Source organism: Budorcas taxicolor, chromosome 13 (genome assembly GCF_023091745.1).
Source record: "Budorcas taxicolor isolate Tak-1 chromosome 13, Takin1.1, whole genome shotgun sequence".
NCBI classification, from domain to species: domain Eukaryota; kingdom Metazoa; phylum Chordata; class Mammalia; order Artiodactyla; family Bovidae; genus Budorcas; species Budorcas taxicolor.
In genome coordinates, this window is record NC_068922.1 from 64,961,901 (window position 1) to 64,987,093 (window position 25,193).

General features: G+C 44.7%; 1 protein-coding gene across 5 annotated transcripts in view; it reads left to right on the forward strand.

Moving 5' to 3' along the window:
* The window catches only part of PHF20 (PHD finger protein 20), a 135,638-nt gene that overhangs the window by 106,875 nt on the left and 3,570 nt on the right, over positions 1–25,193 (forward strand). For 4 of the 5 annotated variants that reach the window (XM_052651098.1, XM_052651100.1, XM_052651099.1 and 1 more), the window contains 5 exons: positions 1,291–1,469; positions 10,330–10,429; positions 13,618–13,813; positions 19,472–19,871; positions 21,619–21,802. In XM_052651098.1, the coding sequence (XP_052507058.1) occupies positions 1,291–1,469; positions 10,330–10,429; positions 13,618–13,813; positions 19,472–19,871; positions 21,619–21,802 (1,059 nt within the window). The remainder of the gene's footprint in view (positions 1–1,290; positions 1,470–10,329; positions 10,430–13,617; positions 13,814–19,471; positions 19,872–21,618; positions 21,803–25,193) is intronic. The other variant, XM_052651101.1, reaches the window with a different exon arrangement.

The following is a 25,193-nucleotide window of genomic DNA, read 5'->3' on the forward strand; positions in this document are numbered from 1 at the left end:
TGGAAAATCCCATGGATGGAGCAGCCTGGCAGGCTGTAGTCCGTGGGGTCGTGAAGAGTCTGACATAGCTGAGCGACTTCACTTTCACTTTTCACTTTCATGCATTGGAGAAGGAAATGGCAACCTACTCCAGTGTTCTTGCCTGGAGAATTCCAGGGATGGGGGATCCTGGTGGGCCCCGTCTGTGGGGTCACACAGAGTCGGACACAACTGAAGTGACTTAGCAGCAGCAGCAGCATAGTCTGAGAATGCTGGATTTATATTGATATTGTAGTCTACTCTTAGGCCTTCTGCAAGTAATTGTTTGATCTTTTAAATAAAAAGTACATCAAATAAATGGAGAAGAAAATGGCAACTCACTGCAGTATTCTTGCCTGGAAAATCCCATGGACAGAGGAACCTGGTAGGCTACAGTCCATGGTGTTGCAAAAGAGTTAGCAGCTGAAAAAAAAAACAGACATCAAATGAAATAGGCCATTAGCTATACCTTTGCTGAATTTCCCTTCTCTCCAATTTTGGTCTTAGTAGAATGTCTCATAGGTACCCCTCAGCCAATGTGTCTATAACCAATTTCATTATCCCTCTTTCCCTTGCACAACTACATCCCTGTTCCTTCATTTCTTGTTGGTGGCCTCTGCATATAACCTGGTTGCTTGGGGAAATCCGAGTCAACCTTGAAGCTTCCCCATCTTCAGCAACTCATAGGATGATCATGAGTTTAAAAATAGTTAATAAATATATTTAAAGTACTTACAACAGTGTCTGGTACAGAATAAGTGATCAGTAAATGTTAGCTGTAATTATCACTAATCAGGCACCCCAGACTAGATATTCTAGTTCTGACTATCCTTGGAATCTTCCCCTTCCTCATTCTCCAAGGTTTACAGAGTTTTGAAGGTGACTGTGGATACAGACTTTGCTGTAAACCAGGTCCTGGGTAGCTGGGGTGAGGTTGAGGAATATGTTGGTGTCATTAGGGATGATGATCTGTAGGGTTCACGGGGAGTTGCAATTTCTCTGCCGTTGAGCTCTGTGACCTTGAGCAGCTACTTAACCTTGGGCTTCGGTGTCAGGAAAATGAGGAAAGGGAGCTCAGTTTACTGCCATGCAGCAGATATTGTTTGGGCTGTTAGTAGATGACAGGCCCAAGGGACTAATTGGAGTTCCTATTTCCCAGCTCTGTGAAAGCTCACAGAGGAGAGGGTCTGTAAGGTCATTTGTTACAGGTCTTGGTGATCTAGGGTTGATTATTTTTTTATTTTGTGACTGTGGTTTTCCCTTTCCTCGTAGAAGAGGATAATCTGAGTGAGTCCTCTTCCGAGAGCTTTCTTTGGAGCGATGAGGAGTATGGTCAAGACATCGATGTGACCACTAATCCAGACGAGGAACTTGATGGGGATGACCGTTATGACTTTGAAGTGGTCCGCTGCATCTGTGAGATTCAGGAGGAAAATGACTTCATGATTCAGGTAGGTGGAGCTTCCAGGAGCCACAGGTCCAGAGAAACACAAACTGGTCCTTGGTGGGGATTTTGAAGGACTACTATTCGAGGCCAGCAAGAATTACAAGTCAGGTCAGAAGCCCCAGGTAGGCGGTACTTTCAGCACTAGGTTGAGCGTTGCTTACTCGTTCAGCTTTCTCTGCATCTCAGGCCGGTAAATATCCTATTAATAGAATAAGAGAGAACTTGAGGGATCGTTGAGTGTAAATCTCTCATGCTCTGCTTAGGCCAGCTGGACTCACCGATGGGAAGGGCCTTGCCTGTGGTCACACAGTGAGGAGTTAAACAGTAGGGACCCAACACTCTGGAGAGGCAGTTTGATCTTCCTGTGGACCCATATCTTCTCTCTAAGGTAGATTTTCTTTAACCCTAATGAAATGGTGGCCAGTTTTAGAGCTTATCTGTTTCTTACTCTTTATTTCCCTGGCATCTGTAGTTGTCATCTCCATTTCTGGGATGTGTCTCCTGGCGGGGGTGAATGGGGGGGAGTCCCTTGCCTGCTCTGGGAGACCATCACTGGCTAGCACCTGCTTGCCTCTGCCCTTCTCTTGCTCTTAATCACAGTCATGCTGGAGGTGACTATTGCCTGGTTGACTCCCTGGACTGTCATAAATACCCTGGGTATTCAGGGAACCTGAGTTTTTTACGTAAGTCATGTGTACATTGGTTAGAACTATTTTAGGAGTTTTTTTCTTTTGAATAGCCTTCATGGCAGCCCCTGGGAACTGAAGGTACGTGAATGGTCTCCAGTAGCTCCTGCTATTTATGATCTTTAGTGTGCATTAGGTCAGGCTTCCCTGGTGGCTCAGTCAGTAAAGAATCTGCTGTAATACAAGAGACCCAGGTTTGGTCCCTGGGTCAGGAAGATCCCCTGGAGAAGGAAATGCCAACCCACTCCAGTATTCTTGCCTGGAATATCCCATGGACAAAGGAGCCTGGTGGGCTACAGTCCATGGGTCACAAGAAGTTAGACATAACTTGGCGACTAAACTACCACCATGCGTTAGGTCAGTTGTTCTCAGACTTTTTCAGCATCAGAACCCCTTGCCCATGTAGACTCTTTCACAGAACCCCAAAACGTATAACAGGTAAAAGCAGTAGTTTTGAAAGCTCAGAATGAATAATTTTTACTTTGAAGTTCAGAAATGGCCTCTTTCGGTAAGGTCTAATATGCATTCAGGGTGGTGTGCTGGTTGCTGACTTAGAGCATTTCAGTGTCTCTGTTGTTTTCTTCTTTTTGTGAGATAAGCCTAATGAACATGGCCATTGCGTGGGCGACTTTTCCTAAATAGCATGCTATGTAGTCACTTTAATTAATCAGAGACAGGCAGAAAAGCTTTGTTTTAAGGACAGCATAATACTTAGTTAGCCTAACAGTACAAAATTATGTGTACTGTTATGGGCTCTTAACATATGTTGTCTTAACATTAAGCTTAGAGTGTACATTTTTTGCTTTATTTTTTCTTTTGAAATAGTCCCATTTTATAAAACACATCTGTGTGTAGAATCTCTGAAGCTCAGTGGAATATAATTCAAAAACTTATATAACATGAAACATCCTCCCACTGTTTTAAGCAGATTTTTTTTTTTTAATTTGGTTTTAAAAGTATGTTGAAGATGGTTAGTTTTTATCCTGTCTCTCGGGGCATGTGCTCAGTTCTGGGCGTTGGAAGCCTGATTTGGTCCTCATATGTCCGCAGAAATCATTAGTGGTTGAGTAATGAAGGCCTCTCCTGGCAAGGCTCTTCCGGCACATCAGTGTAGGAGATGCAGTTCTGATCCACCATGGTACTTTCTCCATTGAGTTTTCTGTAAGTGGCAAGGATCATGGGGTGTTTGGGGGATAGAGCTTGAAGTACCACTTTTGTGCTATGAAACTAAGTTTGGAAAATTGAGGCCACATCAGCTTTCACATGGCTGAGTCCATTTTGTGCTTCCTGGGCTCCACTTCCAGCTCAGCCTCCCCTCAGCTCAGCTCAGCACTGTGGCTTGCTTTCTGGCATTGTGGTGGTAACGAGCTCACTTCAGAACACCGTGGGTTTTGCTGTAGAATACTTGGTGTTCACTTGCTGCCAGCTGGCTTTGTGTTATAAAGGGACAGTTCCTGACTTTATCTGTCATCATGAGCAGGGTACCTTTTCTACTCAGTAATTTCAGCAAAAGGCGTAAATTTAAAGGAAGCTAATATAAACAAATGGGACTTCCCAGCTGGCTCAGTGGTAAAGAATCTGCCTGCCAAGCAGGGGATATGGGTTCATTCACTGGGGATATGGGTTGGAAAGATGCCCTGGAGAAGGAAATGGCAACCCACTCCAATATTCTTGTCTGAAAAATCCCATGGACGGGGAGCCTGGCGAGCTGCAGTCCATGGGGTAGCAAAGAGTCAGACACAACTTAGTGACCAAACAGCAACAGCAGCAGCAGGAACAAGTACAGTTTAAACCTTTAAAATGTATTCATCTAGTTTTAAATCTATTCATTGTCTAGGAAAGTTCAAGTCACTTGTTCCCTTAAAATTTTAATTTACATTGATAATTTGCACAGTCATGAAATACATTTAGAATTTGTTTTGTAGAAGATTACTTTAGCGAAATAGTTTTCTTTGTTCATTTCATTATTTGGTATCAGTATTGCTCATGTATATTATTATTTGATTTTATTTACCAGTGCAAATTTAAATCACTGGAAGGTTAAAATCTTATTTAATAATCATGAATGTTTGAGAAATCTGGGTACCACATAAAAAATGAACATCAAGAAACTCATTTAATATTTGAATTATTTTAATTGCTCTAGGGCAGGTTTGGCAAACTTTTTCTTAAAGGACCAGATAATAAGTATTTTAGGCTTTGGTCATTTGGTTTCTGTCACAACTGTGCAGCTCTGCCCCAAGCAGCCAGAAGTAGTACCAAAAAATGAAGGAGTATGGTTATGTTCGTATAATACTTAATTTACCAAAATAGGACTTAAGCTGAATTTGGCCTGTGGGCTATAGTCTGTTGACCTTTGCCCTAGAGCAACAAATATATAACATTAGGTGCCAAACCCCAGTGAAAATTGTATAGCATCTTTAATAAGAAGCCCATATAAAAAACTTGTTTGCTTTCCCTGGAGACAGTCTTCGCCATGTTCTTGTGCATAACTCCAGAAGCATTCAGTGGCAAAATAAGCAGTAATACATATATTCTCTCCATATTTTCCCTTTCTTTTTGTAAGGTGGCACCAGTGATAAAGAACCTGCATACCAGTGCAGGATACCTGAGAGACGTGGGTTCGATCCCTGGGTTGGGAAGATCCCCTGGAGGAGGACATGGCAACCCACTCCAGTATTCTTGCCTGGGGAATCCCATGGACAGAGGAACCTGGCGAGCTATGGTCATTAGGGTCTAAAAGAGTTGGACATGACTGAAGCAATTTAGCATGGATGCATACATACCATAAAGTTTACTGTCTTTTTAAATTTTTTGAATTGGAATATAATTGCTTTACAATGTTGTATTAGTTTCTGTTGTACAATGATGTCAATCAGCTATATGTTTACATATATCCCCTCCCTCTTGAGCCTCCATCCCATCTACCCTCTTCCCACCCTTCTAGGTCATCACAGCACTGAGCTGAGCTCCTGTGCTTCATAGCTACTTCCCACTAGCTATCTGTTTTACACATGGTATTGTAGATATGGCAATATATCTCTCAGTTCGTCCCACCCTGTCCTCCCTGTGTCCACAGGTTTGTTCTCTACATCTGCGTCTGTGTTCCTGCCTTGCAGATAGGCTCATCAGTACCATTTTTCTAGATTCCATATGTATACATTCAGTTCAGTTCAGTCGCTCAGTAGTGTCCAACTTTTTGCGACCCCATGGATTGCAGCACGCCAGGCCTCCCTGTCCATCACCAACTCGTGGAGTTTATCCAAACTCATGTGCATTGAGTTGGTGATGACATCCAACTGTCTCATCCTCCGTTGTCCTCTTCTCCTCCCACCTTCAATCTTTGCCAGCATCAGGGTCTTTTCAAATGAGTCAGCTCTTCGCATCAGGTGGCCAAAGTATTGGAGTTTCAGCTTCAACATCAGTCCTTCCAGTGAACACTCAGGACTGATCTCCTTTAGGATGGACTGGTTGGATCTCCTTGCAGTCCAAGGGACTATCAAAAGTCATCTCCAATACCACATATATGATATTTGTTTTTCTCTTTCTAACTCTGTATGACAGACTCTTGGTTTATCCACATTGCTAATTTACCAGACTAACCATTTTTAAATTTATGTGGCATTAAGTGAACTGGCATTGAGTACATCATTTACTTTGCTGTGCAACCATGTTTTTAAAAATTTAAACACATGTTATTTTAATACATAGTATTTTCAATATCTTTTTTTCATTTAATAGTATATAAGTTGAAAACCTTTCCATTTTCAAATCTCAGAAAGCTTCCCCAGTCTTTTTTATAGCTGCACAATGAACAAATCATCATTTATTTAACCTTTCCCTTATTGATTGACATTTAGATTGTTCCTAGTCTTAATAGCAGTATAATGAATGATTTTATGTAAGTATACCTGTGAGACTGAGGTTTTTTTTTTCTGGACTTGTTTATCTCACAAGACCTCAAAAAATTGTCAGAAACTCACCTTTATTCCCCCTTGAGCCCACCTAACCCAATCTTCAGTACAAGACAAAAGACTCAGTTTGAGCAGAAACAGGAACACCAGAATAAGAGTGAAACTGAGTTTTAAAGTAGAGTTTCTGGGCAAAAGTTTGTGTGCCTTTGTTATTTTGAGAAATACTGTTATATATTATTTGTCATAACAACACTATAGAAACCCTCCCTGGTGTACCAGGGGCTTCCCTGGTAGCTCAGCTGGTAAAGAATCCCCCTGCAATGCAGGAGACCCCACTTTGATTCCTGGGTCAAGAAGATCCGCTGGAGAAGGGATAGTCTACCCACTTCAGCATTCCTGGGTTTCCCTGGTAGCTTATCTGGTAAAGAATCTGCCTGCAATGTGGGAGACCTGGGTTCTATCCCTGGGTTGGAAAGATGCCCTGGAAAAGAGAACAGTTCCCCAATCCAGTATTCTGGCCTGGAGCATTCCATGGACTGTGTAGTCCACAGGATCGCAAGGAGTTGGACACGACTGAGTGACTTTTCACTCACTGGTGTACCAAGAACAGCCTTACCATTGCCCTTGTCACTACAGTGTATTATCAAACTTTTTTTATCCTTGCTCTTCAGATAAAAACAATCTTCTAGTATAGCTATTTTGTAATTTGTTTTAAAAAATTAAAAAAAATTATGATTGTGATTTTTCTGTTTTCCATGAGCTACAAAGAAGAAAACAAGGATGACCCAGATTATTTTCACCCAGAAATAACCACTGTTATTTTTAAATGCACACATACAAATGCATATATAAATGAAAATTATAATCTATAAACAGCTTTTCATGAGACTAACACTGCTATGATGAAAGCAGTAAATGTTTAAAAATTTCAGGGAATACATAAAGGTATGAAGAATTGAGATACATATAATCTCAAAATCTAGAAATACTAATGTGTATGCTTATTATTAGGCTGATTTGACTTCACATTAATTTATATTAATACAATTTTCTGAGAAAATTGTTAATTTGAACATCTTTTTAATGGTTAATTTGAACATCTTTTTGCTTATTTGTTTTTTTATAATGGTTAATTTGAACATCTTTTTACTTATTTTTTTCCTTTGAGCTGTCTATTCATGTTCTTTATCCATTTACTTGTTGGATGGTTGGTCATTTTCCTGCTGGTTTATATAGGCTTTTAGTTGATATATTTTTGTCTCAGCTGTGAAAACGGTGACAAATATTTGTATCTGTTTGGTCATCTGTCTTTTGACTTATAGATGCTTTGTTTTTTTTGAGGTCAAGTATATCAAACTTTTCTTTAATGGCTTTTGAGATTTGAATAGGAGTTGATTCCTCATTGGAAGTTCATAAAAGTCTACAGAAAACTCAATAAATGATTTTCTTCTGGTTTCTTCTGGTAGTTTTGAAGTTTCATTTATTTTTTAAAAACCATGTAAATCTTTGATCTGCCTGGAATTTATCCTGATACAGGATGAGGGCTCTCGCTACCCAGTTGTTCCAACACCATGCCCCATATTACAGAGCTACCTTTGTTAACTGTATTTCTGTATGTAGTTTGTTTCTTATTCTGGATTCTTTCTTATTTTCTATTGATTGCTCTCTATATTTGCTTGTACAATTCTATTTTAGTTATTATGCCTTTTTTAATATGTTTAACATATCTGGTAGGGCTAGTACCCCCTTTTGTTTTTTTAATGAATTTCTGGCTATTAGAATCAGCTTCTGTATAGTTCCAAAGCTATTCAGTTTATTGTTTTATTGGCACTACATTATTTTTATATATTAATCCAAGGAAAACTGCCATCCTTTTGATAATAACTCTTGCTATTAAGGAATAAAGTGCAGCTTATTCATTGACTGAAGTCTCTGTGTCCTTCAAATAATCAAAAATTTTCTTTATTTAGATCTTGCATGCTTTTATTCTTAGTCTTAGATTTATTCTTAGATAGTTTATCTTTTCTGTTACTGTTTCTAAACTTAAACTTTTTGGGAATGCCCTGGTGGGCCAGCGGTTAGGACTCGGTGCTCTCAGTGACTGAGGGTGGGGCCCTGGGTTCGGTCCCTCGTCTGGGACCACGATCTTGCAAGCCTCACAATGTAGGTGCTCCCCCCTAACCCCCACTCCACAAATTTTAAAAAGCTTTTTAATTATTTGAATTTTGTGGTCGCACTGCATGGCATGTGGGGTCTTAGTTCCCTGACCAGGGATCAAACCTTGTGCCCCCTGCATTGGATGTGCAGAGTCTTAACCACTGGACTGCCAGATTAAGTCCCCAATTTAAACTTTTTAAAAATGAACAATGTATATTAGCCCGACCCACATGAGAAAATTATTTTTTAAATTTCAGCTTAGCTGTATTTGATTCAATTTTGGTATCGCCTAGTTCTTAAAACACGAAGTCATTGGTGAGAGAGACTTTCATTCTTAATTATTCGTCTGTTTTCTGCTACCAGCTGCCTTTGTTGTCTCATACCCTTTTCTTTCCCTCTGAGCCTTAGTTTCCTTGTTGGAAATGGAAGAATCTAGATGACATCTGAAGTCTCTTTCAGCTCTGCCCCTTTTGATTCTGATATGATCAGCCCATAAAAGCCCTTTGATGCTGAGGCCTATCTGATTCCAGGTGGCTGTAGACTGTGAGCTTCAGCTTTTTTCCCTTGTGGCCAGGCCAGTGGTCTACCCTCAAACCATGTCAGAAGCTCACTATCCCCTTTCCAGAGCTGTCCACCGGTTCAGGGCCTGGTCTGGAACTGCTGGGAGTATCCTGGCGTCTCCCTTGGCGTCCTTTCCCACTCCATTCCTGCCCTGGACCTGAGCTCTCGGGCGTCCTCTCCTCAGGCCAGCCACCACTCTCCCAGTGCTGCCCTCACCCTCTGCTCCTTTCTTTTTGCTCTCTGCCTCCTGCCCCTTCTCCCTTTCCTCCTTCCCCAGGAAAGGCAGTGGAGCCTAGGGGTTAAAAGAGTGGTCCCCAACCTTTTTGGCACCAAGGACAGGTTTTGTGGAAAACAGTTTTTCCCTGGACCTGGGGTGGGGAATGGTTTTATGATGATTCAAGTGCATTACATTTACTGTGCACTTTATTTCTATTAGTATCACATCAGCCCCACCTCAGATAATCAGGCATTTGATTCCAGAGGTTGGGGACCCCTGGGTTAAAAGAACTAGTCGTGCAGTTAGTTGGGCTTGTGTTTGATCAACAGTGGATCCAACAGTGTTGATCCACTGTTGCCTCTTCTCAGCTGTGTGACCTTTGGTAAGGTTTGGAGAGAAGAAATGCAGAGTGCTAGCACGTGGTTGGGCTTCACTGCTGGCTCAGTGGTAAAGAATGTGCCTATAATACAGGAGACGCAGGTTTGATCCTGTGTTGGGAAGATCCCCTGGAGGAGGGCATGACAACCCACTCCAGAATTCTTGCCTGGAGAATTCCATAGACAGAGGAGCCTGGCAGGCACAGTCAGACATGACTGAAGCGACTTAGCACATTCATAGCACATGGTTACTTCAGGAGGCATCACAGTGAATTAGCCTGCCTTTTTGTAGTAGGAATAGGCTCTTTATACATTAAAACTGTGTGCTGGGCTCCACAGTATGACACATGACCCATTGATTCCTCACTGACAGCCCCACATGGTCAGTAGGAATAGTATCCTGTTTTACAAATGGGGAAACTGAAGCCCAGGGTGGAGAAGTGACCTAATCTGCAAACTGACACAGCTAATGAATGTCTGAGCCAGAATTCAAACTCAGGTTTTTGTCTTTCGAACCTTCCTCTGAGGGCTTAAACAATTTTTCCTCTGTCTTTATAAAGTGATCAGAAAAGTATCCCTCTAGATATGGGAGGGAAAGTAGTCATTTTTCTGAGATCAAGTACTGTGTAATCTAAATTCTCTTTATCTGTGCCGTCCAGTACAGTAGCCTCTAACCTCATACAACTATTGAGCACTTAATATGTGGCTGGTGGGAAAAGGAACTGAATTTTTAACTTCGTTCGTTAATCTAAACGTTAAAAGCACAGGGTAGCTACTGTATTGGCCAGCGCAGCTCTGCAGGTGGCTGCAGCTCAGCTCCCTTGTGAGTCCATGGGGAGTGCCCCCCCTCCCTCCCACCTCCCAGTGCCCCTACCCCCACAGGTGGGTCTTATTTTTGGATGGAGGATTCCTTCTGAGTTTAATTTTTTTATTGCTTCTTTAATTCTAACAGTGTGAAGAGTGCCAGTGCTGGCAGCATGGGGTCTGCATGGGATTACTGGAAGAAAATGTGCCTGAGAAATACACCTGTTATGTTTGCCGAGACCCTCCAGGTAGCGATTTCTGGAGTCAGGGATCTTAACAGTATGTAGCCTTTTCCTTAGCACAGCGGGTGGTGCAGCAGCCTGAAGGTCTGGGGTCTTGAGACTCATTTCTTCAGTGTTGGCTAGACTCGGCCTCCTCGCTCTTGTTGCTAGCCACCTGGTGGCCAGCTGTCCTGAACTTGGCAGTAAGAAAGAGTGCGTGGAGAGGTTCACTTAGCGGAAGACCTGGCCTTGAACTAGAATCTGTGTGTGTGTGTGTGTGTGTGTGTGTGTGAGGAAGACCTGGCCTTGAACTAGGATCTGTGTGTGTGTGTGTCTGTGTGTGTGTCTGTGTGTGTCTGTGTGTGTGTGGAAGACCTGGCCTTGAACTAGGATCTGTGTGTGTGTGTGTCTGTGTGTGTGTCTGTGTGTGTCTGTGTGTGTGTGGAAGACCTGGCCTTGAACTAGAATCTGGGTTCACTTAGCGGAAGACCTGGCCTTGAACTAGAATCTGTGTGTGTGTGTGTGTGTGTGTGTGTGTGTGTGTGTGTGTGTGTGTGTAAGACCTGGACTTGAACTAGAATCTGTGTTCACTTAGCGGAAGACCTGGCCTTGAACTAGAATCTGTGTGTGTGTGTGTGTGTGTGTGTGTGGTTAAAAAATCATATAACATGAGCTCAACCCTGTTAACAAATTTGTAAGTGTCTGGTGCAGTGATTGTTTATAAAGTGCACGCACAGATCTCCATAACTTTCTCATCTGGTGCAACTGACACTCCGTGTGAACTGTGGGATGCTGTACAGGCTTGCATGTCGTCCCTTCGTGTGCTGGGCCACGCTGATCTTTTCTCTGTCGTTCCAGTTTTAACATATGTGGTGCCAGAACGAACACCTTTTCCTTTTCTTGAGAGTTCATGAGGATGTGGGCCCTGACCTTGACTGCTCAGGGCTATTGGAGGGTTGGCAACCGGCCTCTGCTCCCTCTGGTGGCATCTGCCTTCCACTGCATCCTTGCCACCTAGAAGGGAGATGTGCCCTTGAGGTGGATGGGAAAGGTGTTTGCAAAGAGCCTGTCACCCAGAGGAGTGAGTTCTTTCCTTAGAATCGGTTTGTTTCATTGTTCATGACCGCAGGGCTGTCCTGTGGCTCTCGAGTGCCCCTTTCCAAAAATCTCAGTAATGGATTATAAATCTCTGTGGTTCTTGTCTTGCTGTCAGTGGGATGGGGACATTGTCGATGTGAGGTCTCTCCCCTTGGGTCCAGTCCCATGATCCCCTTACAGCTAGACAATGCTTGAGAGCCTCTGCTTCTGTTACTCCTTTTAGTAACAATGAGATGGCACTGGTAGGAGCTCCTAGTCATATAGTTTTGCTTATGAGGAAGAAAGTGATGCCCGGGGATACAAATGACTTTCCTAATCCCATGAAGCAAATTGGAATTAGAACTGACTTTGGGACTAACTCTCTTGATTTTGCTGGTTATATAGGAAGGGCTACCACAGTCATTTTCCAGCAAGTAGGGCCCCCTGGGGCCTGATAAGGTCTACTGTGACACTGTGTCTTCTTGTGCTAGATTAGTCTATAGGCAGAGAGCAATCTGCCTCTACTTTTCCCTTTACCCCAAGGAAAGAACATGGCCAGAAGAGTAGTCCATGAGTCATAGACTATAGCTGATGGGTAGGATCTCAGAGACCACTTAGTGTAGCCTTGACATTTAACAGGCAAGCATGAGGTCCAGAAAGGGCATGACTGGCATAAGATCACACTCAGTTAGTGACAGAGAGAAGATGAGAACTGGTGTCTCTGACCTTTGTCTTGTCAAACCGGTAATGCTGCTCTGAATCCTGCAGCTCAGGCCACCTCTGACAGCCGCTCTGAGGCTCCACACGTAGCCCCCAGGGCTCCTTTGGGGCATTGTTTAAAAAATCTCTTCTGTCTACTTTGTCTCTCACTCTTTCCTCCACTTTTTCCTTTTAAGAAATCATATACACCATCTTCATCAATCCCTAGGCACTTTCTGGGCTTTTATAACTAAATTGCCAAGACTGGGAGTAGATTCCTCGAATTGAGCACTCAGTGACTGTCACATTTACTGTCTGTGTTTGATTCTGCAGTGTCTTGGGCCAGAAGTTTAACCTAACAGAGCTATTCTTTAAAGGTTACTTAACAGAGTGGAGGTGGATTCCCCACCATGTGTCTTAGTAAAGCCAGAAAGAGTCCAAGGACCTTGATAAGGATTGATTATTTTAGGGTTTTTAATAGCTATTGAGAGGTGAACAGCAGTCTGATTGGAAGCTGTTCCCTAGGCTTTTGCAATAGGAAACATTGCCAAGTCACATGTGGTTGTGTTTTCAGTCCAAGGATCCCTGTAGTGAACAGGACCACTGAGGCTGTTCAGTTCATCTGTCGTCGTTAACAAGTGGGAAACGGACATCCAGAGAAGGGAGCAGGGTGTTCATTCAGTCAGGTGGTAGGTGACAGTTGGAGGGGACTTGGGGCGTCTTTCCAGGTGATAAATTCATTCAAGGTGGCTTTTGCTAGACACTGGCATGAACAAAACAGTTCCTATTCTGGCTCTTAGTGGGATTGGGGCCAGAAACAGATGTCAAAATAAGACATATAAACAAAAACATATTAGCTAGGGATGAATGCTCTGATGGGACAAAAGCCCTCGGACAGGAAATGACTGGGAGGCACCAAAGAGGCTGTCTTATTGGGAGGTAACTAAGGGCCTGTCTGAGGAGGCAGTGGAGAGCCAGTTCTGCAAAGGTCTTGGGGAATAGCGGTCCAGACATGTGGGGGTGGGGTGCTGGAGCAGAGATCCTAAAACCAGAAGGAGCTTGATGTGTTCCAGAAAGGGTAAGGCAAGGAGGGGAGGGAGGAGCCAGGTCCTGCAGGCCTCATTAGACCAGAGTTAGGGCCTTGGGTTTTCTTTTGTTCACAGTAGGAAGTCATTGAAGGTTTTCAAGTGGGAGAGGGAATGAGAAATTCCCACTCTGCCTCTGGCCAGTTGCAGAGATCAGGACATTAATAAACCTTTCTCACTACCTTATCCCTAGCACCTTGTAGAGAGCCCAGCATATAGCAGGTACCAGGTAAATGTATACTGGATGAATGAATGAACATATGCAAACAGCAGTAGTGTGATAACTGCGTGATGATGAAACGGTCTGGGTTTCCTTCAGACCAAGGATTAACTCTCTCATTGTCACTGCTGTAGGTCAGAGGCCTGGCTTCAAATACTGGTATGACAAGGAGTGGTTGAGCAGGGGACACATGCACGGCCTGGCGTTTTTAGAAGAGAACTATTCCCACCAGAACGCCAAGAAGATCGTGGCCACCCACCAGCTTCTCGGCGACGTGCAGAGAGTGATCGAGGTTCTTCACGGCCTGCAGCTCAAGATGAGCATCTTGCAGTAAGTGTGGCACCTGCCGCTCTGGGGCTGAGTCTGATTTGGCATGGGCAGAGGGCAGGGTGAATGTGAGAAACTGGAAAGCCACAAAACCAGTGACGAGAAGAGTGAGTTTGAGACCTGTATTAAAAATTCTCAGTGACATGATAAACATTTTTTTAAAATGTAACTCTATTGAGGTATAATTTACATATAATTAAGCTCACCTGTTTTAAATATTCATCTTTTAAAAATTTGTTTTTAATCAGAGAATAATTGCTTTGCAATGCTTGGTTGGTTTCTGGCACATAACAGCGTTAATCAGCATAAGTATACATATGTTCCCTTCCTCTTGAACTTCCCTCCCACCCCATCTCTCTAGGTCATCACAGAACATTTGTTCGTTGAGTTTTGACACATGTATATACCCTTGCAAACACTACTAAATCAAGATATGCAGTGTGTATTTATAGTTTAGTTGGTTTTTTGTTTTGTTGTATCATTCTGAGTTTTTTGTTTTTTAAAAAATTGTGGTAAGATATACATAATATAGGGGCTTTCCAGTGGTGAAGTGGTAAATAATCTGCCTGCCAGTGCAGGAGATCCAAGAGAAGTGGGTTCAGTCTCTGGGTGGGGATCATCCCCTGGAGAAGGAAATGAAAACCCACCTCAGTATTCTTTCCTGGAAAATTCCATGGACAAAGAAGCCTGATGGGCTATAGTCAATGGGGTTGCAAAGAATTGGGCACAACTGAGCACACACATATACATAATATGCAGTTTGCCATCTTAACCATTTTTAAGTGTACAGTTCAGCAGTGTTAAGTACATTCACTCTGTTGCAGCCAGTCTCCAGAATTCTTTGTGTCATGCAAAGCAGACTCTGTACCCAGTAAGCAACTGCTCTCCACTTCCCCTCCCCCAGCCCCTGACAATCACCCCTCTACTTTATGTCTTTATGAATTTGACTCTCTCTGGGAACCTCGTATAAATGGGATTTAACAGTATTTGTCCTTTTGTGACTGGCTTATTTCACTTAGCATAACAGCCTTAAGGCTTGTCTGTATTGTAGCCTACATCAGAATTTCCTTCCTTTTTAAGGCTAAATAATATTCCAATATTTGTAATACCATATTTTGTTTATCCATTCATCCTAAACATTCTTTTCTCTTTTTTTCTGGTCTTGCTGTGCAGCTGTGGGATCTCTGTTCCCTGACCAGGGATTGAACCTGGGCCCCAACAGTGAAAGCCCAGAATTCTAACCATTAGGCTACTGGGGAACTCCCATCCGAAACATTCTTGATTGGTAAACAAAGTAAAATTGAAAGCTGCTGGAACAGACATTGTTGGTAGGCCTGCTCTCTAGCATAATGATTGCTCAGTAAATACGTCTCTTGATAGTTTGCTCAGACAAAGAAGTTTTATGCCCTTTGGAGCTGGACTTCTGGTTTTTAATGGCTAGAATTTGGAGTGAAATTGAGTGTGAATTTCCTTCTGTGGTTAGATTCTACGTGTCAGATGACCCAAGTTCACGTAAGCTCTGAGAAAGAAATGTAACTCATATTGGGCTTTTATAATCTGTTCCCACTTTACCAAATAGGGCAGTTGGGCCTTGAGTGGGACAGCCCGCCTCCTTGGTTTCCAGGGCTACAATTCAGGTCCCAGCTCCCATCAGGTCCTTGTCCATATCTCTAACTGCCTCTTCTCAGTGGGTCTGTGAATTTTCCTCTGGTGGTAGCACAGGGTATGGCAGGGATGGAATCCTTAAGTTCTCCCATGAGCCTGCCTACAGAGCACCATTTTAATGAAGTCATCAACAGTGCAAACTCTAGTCCCACAAATGCGTTAGAGCCCATGAGCCAGTCCCCGACAAGGTTTCCCTGGTGCTCATTAGTCCTGGAGCCCTCCTGTGCTAGGTGAAGTGGAATGCCAGAGCCTGGAGATGACAGAATGAGGGTCTGCCTCCTCCTGCATTCTGGTGCACGGAGACTCGGCTTCCAGCGCTGGCGTGGCAAGAAGTGGTTGAGCAGAGCACATTTGGCAAGAGACTGTGTTGATTTGGGTAAAAGCCAAGCTGCTATAAGAAAAACCAAAAAAATAAAGGCTAAAACAAAATGGAATTTTCTTTCTCACATAAAGCAGAGGTAGGCAGGAGCCCAGGCCAGGTAAGTGGCCTTTTGCCATGATTCTAGCTATGGACTTGGGGACTTGGGTTCCTTCTGTCTTATTGCTCTGACATCCCATTGGGTTTAATCTCACCTGTCTCATCCAAGAAGTCTCACCTGTACCTCATTTCTGCTCTAACCCCCTGGAGAGGGAACAGATGGTTTCGTGGACACACCTAAATGCAAGAGGCCAGCCAAGTGGCTGTGTTCCCTGCACAGACCCAGGACTGAGTGTGGACGTGGGTAACAGAAGGAAAGGATAGTTACTGGGGGAAGTTAGCCATTACTGTGACAGCCCCTGTTTAGGATGTTATAGACTGGGTGTTCCCTTACATTTTATAAAATCAGAAGACTTCATGTAAGCCAGATGAATTTCTTCTTAATGAGAAGCCAGAAATTGACTGAGACAGATGGAAGGTGCACAGAAACCTCAGATCCTGATTGTACATGTTGCGGCATTTCTTTTCATTTGAGGGTTCAATTAGATGTTTTTCTTTCTGCTCAGGGAAATATAAGTGCTCCAACTGGGTCCCATATTCCAGAACCTTGTTCCTTCCGAATTCCCGTTGAGATCCTTCATCTTAGTAGCAGTGACTTTGTACTGAAATTAAAACCTGACTTCTCCAAGCAGTTCAGGAGCGAGCATCAGGAGATCTTGTTAGTCATTATAGGTGGAAGAGATCATGGGAGATGGGCAGGTGGTTCCTGTCTCTGCAAACCTGGATGGTCTCTGCTATCACAGGCTCACAGTCTTCATTCTCAAAAATTTTGTTCCTAAGCAACCCAGTGGATTCATTTTCAGAGGCAAACAGTAAACTGGGTGTAACTTCAGAGTATCTGTTGTCATTTAAAAAGTAACAGGCATGAATGTGCATACCTTCTTCATGATCGACAGGGCTTACTGAGAAAGGCCAGGGTTATCAGTAGCTGAGGCTTCAGACCTTAGCCGGGAGGGTGAAAATAGTAGGAGGGAGGAGGCAAAGATTTTTGTGATTTTCATGCAAGAACAGGTTCATACTATGGCTTATGCCCTCCAGGTGAACAGATTTCAGACTACAGTAGTTAACAGTGACTTCCATTTCCTCTGTTGCAGTTATGATTTCAGAGGCATGTCTGGGGTCCTGGGGTCCTGGTACAGACTGAATTACCCTATTGGAGGTGGCCAGGGACCCAGGCTGCCTCGATGCTGGTGGTCTCCTCTCCTGCTTCAGTGGATGGGAGTGGTACTAGGGATTGCTGGAGTGGGAGAGCTGAGTAAACGTAGTTATAGCCCCTCATGAGCAGAATTTTAGGTTCTGTAAGCTCATTCCATGCTGTCGTAGTTATGATGTATTCCATTTCAGGAAGATGTGTGTGTGTGTGTGTGTTGGTGGTTGTGGAGGGACCTGTATGTGGGAGTTGCTGGTGAGTTCCTGCTGATGTGGTTGCAGTGATTCTCAGCTAAGACTGGTGAGGATAATGTATATAGTTATATCACGGCATAATTCTTTATATGTGTGGAATTGTACCAAGTGTTATAAGATATTTAGGATCCATGAATTCAATGAACTGAGTGCCAGCAGTCCATCTGTGACAATTAGTAGTCGTTGTGACAATCGGCAGGGTCCCCACGTTTCTGCACATCTGTGAACCAAACATGAGTAGCTCCTGTCTGTCTTCTCACTTGTTGCCTTACTTGGGGAGCCTGGTTTTTCTTCCGCTATCCTTTTTTCCTTTCCTCCTTCATTTCATTTAATGATCAAAGGTTATAATGGAAGTTCTGAGTGGTGAACAAAATGTTAAATGGTGAAGTTTATCTAGAGTAGTGGCTTTTAAACTTCAAAAAATATACATCCCACAGTAAGAAGTACATTTTTTATCACATGTACAAAACATACTATAATTTCACAAAACACCTCCTCTTAGAATGGTGCGGTCTGGTATTTTTTGTTCTATTTTTCCTTCTATACAAGTGGTTATGAGTCAGTAAATTAAAAGATCTCTTGCGTCAAATCTCAGTGAATAATTATAGTCATACACAGTTTTATGTACACATATACATGTAGGCAGAGATTCTCAGAGGTGTCTGCTGGCCAGAAAGGGAGCAGAGTCCTTCTTTATTTTATTTTATTTTATTTTTTAAATAATTGCTTGCCCTAATCTAGTGAAAGTGAAGTCGTTCAGTCGTGTCCGACTCTTTGCGACCCCATGGACTGTGGCCTACCAGACTCCTCCATCCACAGGATTTTCCAGGCAACAGTACTGGAGTGGGTTGCCATTTCCTTCTCCAGGAGAGTCCTTCTTTAATAACAAATTATCCTCTTTGGAATGGGGAGAACAGAAGATTTTTGAAGAATGTTTAGAAACCTTGCTATCAGGACTTCCCCTGGTGGTCCAGTGGCTAGGACCACGTGTTCCCTGTGCAGGGAGCCTGGGTTTGATTCCTGGTCAGGGAACTGGGTCCCACATGCCACAGCTAAATGTCCTGCATGGCGCCACTAAAACCTGGCATAGCCAAGTAATTGTTTTCTTTTTAAGGGGCTTCTCTGGGGGTCCAGTGGTTAAGAACCCACTTTGCAATGCAGGGGATTTGGGTTGGATCCCTGATCCCACATGCCACAGGGCAGCTGAGCCCATGCTCCGCAGCTACGGAGCCTGCACACCACGACTAAAGAGTTGGTGTGCTGCTACCAGAGATACCGAGTGCCACAACTGAGACCTGACACAGCCAGATCAACAGATAAATCTCAACCAATATTAAAAACAAAACACCGTGTTATTAATGGCTTATGCCTTGGTGACTTTTGGTTACCAGCTCCCTCCTGGGTCATCACTGAAAGTGTTAGTTGCTCAGTTGTGTCCAGTTCTTTGTGACTGCATGGACTACAGCCCACCAGGCTCCTCTGTCCATGGAATTCTCTAGGCAAGAATTCTGGAGTGGGTTGCCATTTCCTTTTCCAGGGGATCTTCCTGACCTAGAACTCAAAACCAGGTCTCCCTCATTGCAGGCAGATTTTTCACTGTCTGAGCCACCAGGGAAGCATTCATTGGGTTTGTGTAATTGAGTGCCATGGCATGGCAGCGTTATCATGACTGTTTAGTCCTAAGTTAAGTTTAGTTTTAGTAAGTCACATTTGAAGACCTCTTTACTGCCAACAAAATACTGGACTTCAGTTCAGATTAATTCACTTAAACTCAGTGGTTGCTGGCAGACAGAGGGTTAGCCAGTTTTGCAGAGGAGGAAATGGGAATGAGGCTGGCAGAGTGACTCCGCTCAGCTGCACTGTAATCAGCGGCTGAGATGAAACGCAGCCAGGTCCTCTGACTCCCAGTCCACTCCTGCTCACTGCGAGTGATACAGCAAGAGCTTGCCTGGAAGTGGTCTCCTCAGAGGCTGTGAATCTACAGTCCCTCTTGGTGGCTTGCTCCACTTGGCCCAGGTGGGAGGTCTTCCCCCTAGTGTAGGAAGCCCCTGCGGTGGTCCCAGGGGTTAGGGTTAGAAGGGTTAGAGCCCTTTCGGTATTTTCCCTCCCAACAGAAGCCGGGGACATCCTGACCTGCAGCTGTGGTGCCAGCCTTGGAAGCAGCATCTGGCGGAGGGGCGGTCTCATTCCAAACACGTCCGTGTCACTGAAGCCAAGAGCAGGGAGGAAGCCCCAAGCTATAGAACTTTGAACGGGGCGATGGAGAAGCCCCTGCCCCTGCCCCCCTCCGTGGAGGAGTCCTATATCACCAGCGAGCACTGCTACCAGAAGCCCCGCACCTACTACCCAGCTGTGGAACAGAAGCTAGTGGTGGAGACCCGGCGCTCTGCCCTCGACGACGCTGTCAACCCCCGCCATGAGAACGGTGATGATTCCCTGTCTCCGCGCTTGGGCTGGCCTCTAGACCAAGACAGGAGCAGAGGGGACAGTGACCCCAAACCCAGTTCCCCAAAGGTACTGGCTCGCTTGTGCTTGTTCTTGTTTGAGATCTTGTATCGTCTCCTCCCAGGGCTAAATGTTCAGTGGAAGATGTTTATGATAGAGTTGTGTTTATTTTAAAACCGCATATAAATCTGTTTATCATATTCTTTTTTTGTCTTTTAAAATGAGTACAAAGTCAAAAGAGCCCACTTAAACCCCAAATATCATTGGTTCTAGGAACTGTCGGCAAAATGGCAGAGTCAGTGGTGGTGGGGGTGGAGAGGTCGGAGGCAGCCGGAAGAAAAGGGTAATTGACCTGAACTTGACAAATGAAAACAAGTTAGGAAAATGAGGGTTTTTTTTCTTCAGTGCAGTTTATCATTACATCTTGGGTGCTAATCCTTAGCAAGAGCAGAGAACGAGTCAAGTGTTTTGTTAGGCGTTTAGTTTTTCAGTACAATTCTATGACAACTTTACTTTTAACTTTGCAGCTCTGGCGTAAGAACAGTCCATTTTGTCCAAATGTTTGCTGGTTTCATCAGTTTTCCCAAGAGATACTCCCAGGTTCTTGTTACTCACGTCGTTCTCTTCTGGAGCCCTGTGTGTTCTCTTGCCAGTGTTCCCTAGTCTCATTCTTCCCATCCTCAGTTGTCAGTGAGGGTTTGGGTGATGAGAGCTTCCCCACCCTCGTCATACTTACTGTCACAGACTCCGCTGTGTGGGCTGATATCACCACCCTAAGTCCATCGCTGCCTCTCGCTGAGGGGGAGTAACCTAGATTAGAAGCCCCTCAGCGTTCAGCCTGTGTCCTTGCCAGGGTCTAAGCAGGGCTGGGTAAGGCTGGTGAGGACAGTCTTTGGAGGCAGACCCAGTTTCATGTCTGGGCACTGCCACTTGCTATGTGACTCTGAGCAGGTCCCTTCACCTCCTCAAAGGTGTCTCCTTAGCCCCCTGCCAAGTGAAGCTGGTGATGGTGACCTCTCAGTTTACTGTGCAGCATACCTGTGAAAAGCTCTCAGCACGTGGCTCTGCACACAGTCACTCCTCCATAGATGTTAACTGGAACCTATTTCATTTCCAATCAATGAATGAAGGGTTGCAGTCACAAACCCCAGAAAAGGTTTGTGGTCTTGCAAATTATGCAAATTGCCTAGAGGCACCTGGAACATGATGAAAAAAATCAAGAAGTCCTGGGCCTAAACAAGGCAGGTAGAGTTAAAAATCTCTTTCATGACTGGCAGGTTGACCACAAGCCAGCACTGTGTTTTATTCACATTATCCTATTTGATCCTCATGAACTTTTAAAGTAGGTTTTACTACTTCTTCTTTCCCATGAGGGAATAGAGGCCCAGAGAAGTGAAGTAACCCATCCAGGTGCATGCGTTCAGCAAGACATGGAACTAGGACTTAAAATTTGTTTGTCTACATACGAGCACCCACATACTAACACTCATCCACACTTGCCCTGCTCTACTCTGATCCCAGGTTTCGGGAAGCGGTTCTTTGAGGCCTGCTTCAGCCCTAAGGCATTGGGCCATTCATTGGGAAGCAGTTGGGGAGCCTCCAAGCCAGAGGTCTGCACAGCCCTGAGGCGGTTGTTCTTGGTTCGGCAGGCCCACTTCTGCCTGGTGCCTGAGAGAGGAGGAGGGGGGCGGGGAGGTAGCGATTTGGACTACTCGAACTGCAGCTGGGTTCTCAAATGGGTGCAAACACTCGCTGGTTGGAAAAAGAGGCTGGGAACTGTCTCCATTCGGTAACTTTGATGCTCTTGCATCCCCAGGTGAGGGACTATGTCTCCAAAAAGGTCCTACCTGAGGAAGCCCCTGCCCGGAAGCTGCTGGACAGAGGTGGAGAGGGGTTGCTGAGTTCCCAGCACCAGTGGCAGTTTAACCTGCTGACACACGTGGAATCCCTTCAGGATGAAGTCACGCACAGGATGGACTCCATTGAGAAGGAGCTGGATGGTAGGGCTCCCTCCTGGTCTCCCTGTCCTTGGCAGGCTCTGTGGGCCAGTAGGAAGAGCTGCTTTCTGAACCCTTTGATTTGGGTTTCCAGGGATAGCTGTGTTATTGCCTCTTCTATTAGTCCCCTCATCTCCATTCTCCCCTCAAGATGGCCAAGCCTGACTTTCAGTATCAACTGGGCACTTCTAAGGGCTGTGTGCTGTCATGGGTCCAGCCTCACTCTCCCAGTCCCTTCTGCCCAGGAGAGAGCACAGTGGAACAGCTGGGCTCTGCCTGTGGGCGGTGTGTGTCCTGAGCAGGTCTTTACTGACCGAGTTCTGTGGGGAGCTGATACTTGGATGCTTTGAGCTTTTAGGATGTCTGAGGATTAATCTGAAAACCCCTTCTTTTCAGCCTTTCCTAAAATCTAAAACGAAGCCTTCTCCTCTTTATCAGCAGATATTTTAGAACTTGACTGAGTCACTTATGTTCCCCCCAGTTATATCTCCCTGATGTTAAGTTATCAGATGGGCTTGGAGGACTGAAATGTTGATCCCCAGGGTGTTGTCAGCTTGGTTTTTGAAGGCAGACTTCCTCTTTCTTGTTCTCTTATTTCCTAATTATTATTATTATTATTTCATCCTTAGAAAGAAGGCTGATTAAGAAATAAATGTTTCGTTTGCAGATTCTGAGGATAGCTAGGCTATTATTACTATAATTGGGGATGAAATAACTCAGAAGAAAAATCCCATGTGTTATGTAAGCAAAGGTCAGAGGGTGTGGGTGAGGTCAGGCTAGAGAAGGACAGCTATCAAGAGGGGAAGTGAGAACAGGAAGGCTTCCTGGAGCTCCAGGGACTGAAGTGGAGCCTTGGAGAGAGCTGTTTCTTGCTACAGGAGGGGTGACTGAGGCAGGATGCTAAGAGGTGGCTGACTGGGAAAGGGATGGCCCTGTTGGAGGACAAAGACTAATGTGCCCACACGCTTCCTGGCCTGCCCCAGAGGCAAACCTGCTGAACTGGGGATGGCAGGCCAGTCCATTGTGAGGGTGTTGCTGAAAGCTAGAGTGTTTCTCTCTCTCTCTACTCCTAAAAGGTTTCCTTGAGCTCCTTAGAACTATAACAGATACCAGGTCTATGGAAAACCTTGCTGGTAGAAAGCTGAAAGAGGGTCCAATGATGGACGGAAAATTGTGGAATTGACTCTGGGTCCCCAAGAAGAAGCTCAGGCACCGTAGAAACAGGACAAAGGTTCTGTTGTTGCCAAAGGAAGCGGCCCCAGGGGAGAGGCCAGAGCCTACCTACTTAATCACTGATGTACCCCCTCCCGCCCAGCTTGGGCTGCTCCAGCCCTGAGCTCACTGAGAGGACAGTGTGGCCAGGCCAGGATGAGAAGCCTGAGCTCCCTTCTCTGGGCTTTCAGAGGGCTCTTTATGTGTCTTACTCATTTGGGGCCACATACTCCATCTTGTATTCTTCAATTCCAGGCCCTGAGAGGTACCGGAAGCAAGAAAATCAATTTTAAGTTTAAAGATTTTACTCACGTAAACTGATTTTGCATTGTATTTAAGATTCTTCAAAATCCCATTTTATTTCTACTATCTTCATTTCATCTAAATACCTCAAGATAAACTGAGCTTTTATAGGAATTTGTATATAATATTCCTTTTTAAAAATCCAATAAGCTGTTATATTGACTGATTATACTTTAACAAATGTCATTGTTTGAGTATTTAACCATTATTTAATAACTTATGTAGTGTGTGAACAGTCTTATAAAACTAAAAGATAAAGATATTTAATGAGCATGAAAACACAATATTTTAGCATTAGATTTTTTTTTTAATGTTATTTTATCTAGACAGTCTCTATCTAGATGGTATGGGGGAATATGTTTGAAATGAAACTTTATTCTTATAACCTTCTGCCTTGGTTGCAGTCATATACCGTTGAGCTTCCTTAAACGAAAAACTTGGGGTTATGGACCAGCACCTGGTGTGGAGAGAAGGCCAGCAGGCTGGATGCTGGGGTCCAGAGGAGGTGCTGTTGGCTCCCACAGTTATGTGTCTGGTCTTCATTTCTGCAGATCTAGAGAGAAGACTTCCCCCTTAGCAGCTCCAAACACTCCTCCTAACCAAGTTCATAGACTATGAGTGGCCTAGACCATGGGTCCCCAACCTCTGGGCCTCAGACTGGTGGTACCTCCTGTCAGATCAGGGCAGCATTAGATTTGAAATAGCGTACAATAAATGTAATGCGCTGAAATCATCCTGAAATCTGCCCCCCTCACCACCCCTGTCCATGGAAAAATTGTATTCCACCAAGCTGGTCCCTGGTGCCAAAAGTTTGGGGACCTCTGGGCTAGACTCTTCTAGTCTGCACACTGATTGCTTCTTTCTCCCTGTGTGTGCCTACTGGGTCACCGAGGTGTCGGGGGACATCTTGGGTGAGCCTGAACCAGATCTGAGGTAGTTCTAGTGGCTTTAGCAGGGGCCTCTCAGCAATTGTGAGCTTCCCAGGTGTATCAGTGGTAAAGAACCTGCTTGCCAGTGTAGGAAGACATAAAAGACATGGATTCTATCCCTGGGTTGGAAAGATTCCCCTGGAGGACGGTACATCAACCCACTCCAGTATTCTTGCCTGGAAAATTCCCTGGACAGAGGAGCCTGGTGGACTGCAGTCCATCGGGTCACATAGAGTCAGACACAACAGCAGCTGAGTGCACACACACAGGCTCAGTCAGCACTTGCGATGGCTTCTCTTGTTGCGGAGCAGGGGCTCTAGGGTGCTGGGGTTTTAGTAGCTGCAGCGCGTGGGCGCTGTTGCGGCTCCAAGCTCTAGAGCACAGCCAGTAGTTGTGGCACGCAGCCTTAGTTGCCCTGTGGCATGTGGGATTTTCCTGAACCAGGGATGGAACTGGGATCCCCTGCACTGCACGGTAAATTCTCAATCACTGCACCACCAGAGCAGCCCCATCCTATTATTTTTAATTACAAACCAGGATAAGTGCTCCAAAGGAGAGCAAGTGATAGCATAGCACCTGTGACTCAAGGACCGGACTCAGGTTATAGAGGGGGTAGGGTTCCCTGAGAAGCAGCTTGCAGGGGACAAAGGGTTTAGAAACGTGGGAAGGAAGATGAAGGACTGGTCTGAAGAGGGCAGAGGAGTATGTGCAAGGCTGCAGACTGCTTGAGGAACAGGCCCTGCATGGTCATCTTCTTTCTGCACCTCTGGCTTGGGGGTCCAGAAAGTTCTCAGTACAGGTTGGTGCACAGACTAGAAAGACTACAGGCAGGCTGGGGCAAACCTCAGGCCTGCCTGTGGGGGGCAGGGTGGAGGTGGCTCTTGTTAAAGAATCAGGGTTCCTGGATGACCTCTCCCCAAACGCCAGAGCTTAAGGGAGTGGCTTAGGAA